At 27.5% G+C, this 5919-nt stretch overlaps 1 protein-coding gene across 1 annotated transcript; it reads right to left on the bottom strand.

The window, feature by feature from the left end:
- Window positions 1-703: 703 nt before the first annotated feature.
- On the bottom strand, window positions 704-2792 carry LOC111905307 (protein SPEAR3). Its single transcript, XM_023901001.3, has 5 exons — window positions 2439-2792; window positions 2172-2273; window positions 1864-1931; window positions 1304-1388; window positions 704-1198 (listed from the first exon to the last, which is right to left on the bottom strand). The coding sequence occupies exons 1-5, from the start codon at window positions 2604-2606 to the stop codon at window positions 1097-1099; spliced, it is 525 nt and encodes a 174-aa protein (XP_023756769.1). The 5' UTR covers window positions 2607-2792; the 3' UTR covers window positions 704-1096.
- Window positions 2793-5919: the final 3127 nt, after the last annotated feature.

Raw genomic sequence — 5919 nt, 5'->3', positions numbered from 1 at the left:
TTTTAAAATCTATATAATTAATTATCCTTTAAAATATGATATTTTCCCTTTTCAACTATTGTTTATTTGACTAAAATACATTTATAATGAATTTTTGGTGATTATATCATATATGCTATTCAATTGTAATGCTATAGATCTTTATATCATAGTCATTCATTATTATCGTCTATTGGTCCATAATTGACCTTACAACCATACAATAGATGTCATCCACATTATAATATATATATATATATATATATATATATATATATATATATATATATATATATATATATATATATATATATATGGGTAATTCGTATAAATATCTTATAAAATATTAGGGTTTATATTAGTTTTATCAAAAAAAAAAAAAAAAAAAAAACATCGAGTTTTAAAATTTGCAACAGAATATCCACTTACTCCATTCCATCAGTATAGGTGTATTGGAAATTACCCAATAAATATCTTGTAAAATATTAGTGTTTTATATTAATTTTATCTAAAAATACACACCGAGTTTTAAAATTTGCTACGGAATACCAATTGATTTCCATCCTATCAGTATAGGTGTATTGGAAATGTATCATTTCCTAAGTGGTGGAAGGTTAAGTCCGGTAGCGGGCAAAAGTTGTACAACTAGATAGCAGTAGGATTAGTGAGGATGTGTCTATGCTTTCCGTTCTAAAAAAACTGATCCCATTATGTGGCTAAGCCAATAATCTCTCGAAAAAATTCTTTTAATTAGAGTAAGAATTACCATTTTTCTTACAAAAATAAAACTTTTACTTCACATTTTGAAGTCAAAACTTCAATTGTGAACTCTTCAGAGACGAATATAGTATATTGTTTTTTGTATTGAAGATGTTTTGTCTTCTGGAAAACATATAAATCTTTATACCAATCCTTGAGTGACTATTTGAATCAAATTCTGAAACCAGTCATGCATAGCGATATGGCTACCCGAAAAAAAAACACAAAATCAACAATCTTGATTAGTTGCATCCAGAACTTTGGAATTTCGGACTGGTTTTGGTTCTTTTTTGAATCTATGATTTAACAATCAGATGAAAATCGTTACATGTTTGCACCCTCACGAATATACACTTTACTACAGCGAAAGTCTTAGTTCCAAATCTAATTCTTGACTGCCATTTGAATTAGAATTCTGAGAGATAGAGCCCATTGAGTCACTCCTAATCTTCAGCGAGTCCTATACATATGATATAAATTACAAAAAACATGTTACTATGCACAAAACTAATCATTAATTATGTAGAAATAAAGCAACATCTCGTTGTGCACCATGTACACTTACCTCTACTTCAACTTGAAACAGGTGTCTAGTAATTCCCGGTTGGCCATAATGTTGAGCTTCAAATATGACATTGTTTGCATTCCATCTGGATGGTAGGTTTATATTTATCAACAACTGGAGATGTAAATTCTTGAAAAGAATTGAAGTTCATTTCAATGAAAAAATGGTACAATTTGGTGTAAGAAGGATTTTGAATTTGTAATTTTGCTATTCAAATGACAAAAAAGTTAATATACAAGTGTCATTTTGTTTATGGAGAAAATAAAGGCAATAATAGATTAACCTTTATAAAAACTATCAAGTAGACATATTAATTACGGAGATTACACCACCAAGTTGCTTTATTATAGTCTAATCCTGTCACAGATCTTAAAAATTCTTCATGTCTCTTAGAAAGTATCAAGGTTTTCTTTTGTTAACATGCACATAAACAGCATTTATGACAACTTTGAAATTAAAAAAATTTTAAACTAAAATGTAGATTTTGTTTGAGAAGACGGAGTATAGATTAAGTTATTAACTATCAACTTGGCAGTAATAAACAACCAAAAGAATAATACCTCGGGTCACTACTAAACTGTGATTGACCATATATCGTGTTTGATCTTTCTAGTTCGCCCATAGCCATCTGCAAAACAATCGTAAATTAAAAAAATAAATAAAAGGAATGCGCTTAGTATATGTCAATAACAGTTTTTGCAAAAAATAATGTTGGATTAAAGCCATGACCTAAAAGCGATCAATCTAGCAATGGGAAAGGACCAAAGGTACGGATCCCTAGGTCTTATATTATCAACTAAAAGGAATTTAAAAGGAGGGATTCGTCATAGTGATTATTTAGAAAACATGAGAATTATTTAGCACATACCATGATGTTTTGTTGTCCTTGTGAGGTGTTATATGTTGTCGATGATGATGTATATGAGAAAGAAGAGGGTGGCGAATATGCTGTTTGAATTCTTACATCCTCCTGCATATATATATACATACATTCAATCATACAATCTCCAACAAGAAATTACGAACTAGAGTAAAGAAACCTAAAGTGTTGTGATCATATTCAACTCATGAGTTTGATCAAAAGTCTCCGATGAAAGTTGACTAAATGTGTGAGGTTGAGAGAGATGAGGCATACCTGTGGATGAAACCCCAATTGGCTATGGAGTCTAATCTTCTCTAACTGAGCAACACCAAGGCCTCTCTGGGGTTGTTTTGGTTTGTCTGAGTTACTCTTTTTGCCTTTTCTTGACGATGATCCTCCTGCAGATCTCTCATTTGCTGAAGCGCCTCTAAAGTAATTCATACTGATGATATCTTTATGATCTCTTAAAATCTTTGTTGCTTGAGAATTAGACTTCCCTTCCTTCTTAATTCCTTAAATCTTTCAAATGATTTGGAGAAGATAGAGATCTCTCCCAAAACTGGTCCCCTTTTTAAAGCTGTTAAAAAACCTAAGTAATTAATGCATCGCTGGATATCAGATTGCATTTAGATATAGTATAAAATAGTATCTCCTCGTGATTTCTTTATATATTTAGGTAGATTTTATGCTCTTTTCCCACTCAAAATTAAAAGAACTTCTAGAAATATAATATTTTTAAAATATATCTGGTTATGGACTCTCGGGGATAGACAAATAACACTTGATAGTGATTGTGTCAATAAGAACTCAATAAAATAGATGATATCATTGCAATAAAATATGCAATCATGAAATATTGGGAATATCCCCCCACTCTTCTTCAATGGCGAATTTCGTATTTTATTTTGGGAATTAAAAATCCCATATTCCTATACACATTATAAATTTCTAAAATCTATTATTTCTTTATTTTGGAAGAATTTACAATTCTATTTGTGTCTAAAGCTTTCTCCTACGTTAAAATATGAAGACATAAGTTCGATGATCGTTCACCGTGATTTCCTTCTCAGCCATTATTTCAAGATAATTTACATTTCCACTTAAGAGTGTTGATGGCCTTATTTTCTAGAAAATTAAGAAAATATACCAAATGAGCTTCATAGACTTAAAAAGATAATTCATTTTTTTTGGTGTTCATATATATTTGGGAAAAAGTATTCTCTTTTTTTTAGATATTAAACATTTGTTTCATGTTTAATAAAAATAATATTGTTATAAGTAAAATAATCTTTTTTTATTTAACATGTAAATCAAGTGGTCAAATATACATAAAAAAACATTATTATCAAAATATGAGCATGAAACAAAAGTGTTTCTCTTTCTATAGGTGTAAACTAGTATAGAAAATAACATGGTATAAAACCACATATACTTAACAAACTTATGTTTTCACTTTTTTTTTAAATATAAAAATTGATGTTAAACATTTTCTTTTTAATATCATATTTTATATCTTTATCTTTTGATTACATTGCCTTAGTTTATTAAAAATATATAAGAAAGCTTGGATATTATTGTAACATATTATATCATTTAGAAGGTTTTATCAATATCTTTAAAATGATAGTAACATTCAATACATTGGTATGTACTTTGTTTTACTATATACTAAAAAATAAACATAGGTTTCTTTGATTTAATGTATGGTAATTATTATTATTTAATTGACAATAACATTGAACATTTTTATGTGCTTTCTATACTTTCATATTTCATATATAATTATAACAAGTAATATTAGTGAAATCTCCAATAAATTTCTAAAATTTTGGTCCGGTTTATATTTTAGTCATAAACTAATTTTTGTTTATAAAAAAGTCCTAAAAACCGGTAAAAGTATGCACTTTGACCCTTTTTTACCGGTTGGAACTGAAAACAAATTAATTTGGGACTATTTCATAGACTAACCTAAAATATTGTAACTATTTCACAAAATGACCCAAAATATTGGGACTTTTCTGCAAAAAAAAATATCATGACTTTTCTGCAAACAAAAACTTTATTATTATTAGTATTATTACTATTAAAAATATAAACAAGTATACTAATTTTTAAATTCATTATTATTAATATTTTTAATAATGCATATAAATACACTTAAATAAAAAAAATATTAAAGAAATTATTTAAAGGTGGAGGTGGTGGTGATGCTAATGCTTTAAGCATTGAAATCATGAATATCTGCTTGCATGTCCTCACTTTGTATATAATCATTTCATATTTCTTATTATTGTTTTCAATTCAAAATATTAACACTTAACAATTTAAAAGAAGTTGCCTATTTGTAAAATTATGTATAAATAGTTTAAGATAAAAGGATTTATCACTTCGTATACAAATTTTTTTAAGGTAAAATTATTTTTTTTCAAATCCAACAGATCCACAATAAATATTTATATTGGTGGCCCATATCAAAATTCAAAATTATTAATTACAATATCTTGTTTAATAGAAAGTAATATGACTTGTTTTGCTTTATCACACTATATCTGCTATGTTTCTAAAGACACCACAACGATAAAGTAATGAAAAAGAGCAACACACATGTTGGTAATTCAAATATTTACACACAAGACATGCACGCAAATCACACGCTCACTAATATTAATAATAACAAATTTAAAAAATAATATACTTATTTATATTTTTAATATAATAATAATAATAATAATAATAAAGTTTTGTTTGCAGAAAAGCCCTATTATTTTTTGTTTTTGCAGAAAAGTCCCAATATTTTGGGTCAATTTATGAAATAGTCTAAAATTAATTTGTTACCGGTTCTAACCAGTCAAAAGGGTACAAATGCAAACTTTTGCCGATTTTTAGGACTTTTTCGTAAACAAAAATTAGTTTAGGACTTAAACATAAACCGGATCAAAATTTTAGGACTTTATTAGAGATTTTCCTTTTGTTATTGACTTAGTGCTAGTGGTTCATAACTTGTCTTATCCATGGTAGCTTTTTAGGGTATAACAAACATAACATATTTTCTCTTGTCTTATACATATATTACTTTCATATATTTCTTTCCCATCATCAATAGATATCTAAAAAGTGTCGGTGAGTCACCTAAGATAACCAAAACTGTTTTCATTCATACAAAAAAAAAGTTATCCACTAAAATTCAAATGTATTTAAACTTGTGACACATCTCATTAGATCCACACTTATTTTGCTAGTTTCACTGCTAAACATTTTGACTCTAACGCTTGGTTCCCGAGTTTTTTTTTTCTTTTTTTGAAAATTCAATAAAGGAACGGGAAGAAAAATTCAATAGAGGGAATGAAAACTTTCTTTATTCTGTGTTGCCGAGTTCAAAGGAAATAAAAAAAAACAATGAAAGGAAAATTTTAAGCATTTGTGTTCCCAAGTTTGGAGGAAAAAAAAATAAAACTTAAAGATTTTTCTCGCTTAACTTTCTTCCTAAATCCGTCTAATTTGGAAGAAAAATATAGCTCCATTAATGAAACTCGGGAACACCATTTTCCTTCCACACCCTTCGCTTTCCCTTTGTATCCATCCATATCTCTCCTTAAATAGAACTTGAGAACAAAATATAATGGAAAAAATGAAATATATGATGATAACATCTACAATTTTTTTATTTTTAAGATAAAGAAGTTGATTTATTAATTTTAAACAACAAAAGAAAACTTTCATCTATATCAATAACTATTATTAAGTATTCAATTGG

Source organism: Lactuca sativa, chromosome 8 (genome assembly GCF_002870075.4).
Source record: "Lactuca sativa cultivar Salinas chromosome 8, Lsat_Salinas_v11, whole genome shotgun sequence".
Classification (NCBI taxonomy): Eukaryota; Viridiplantae; Streptophyta; class Magnoliopsida; order Asterales; family Asteraceae; genus Lactuca; species Lactuca sativa.
The sequence above is the reverse complement of the archived record's forward strand: the minus strand, read 5'-3'. Positions and strand labels throughout refer to the sequence as shown.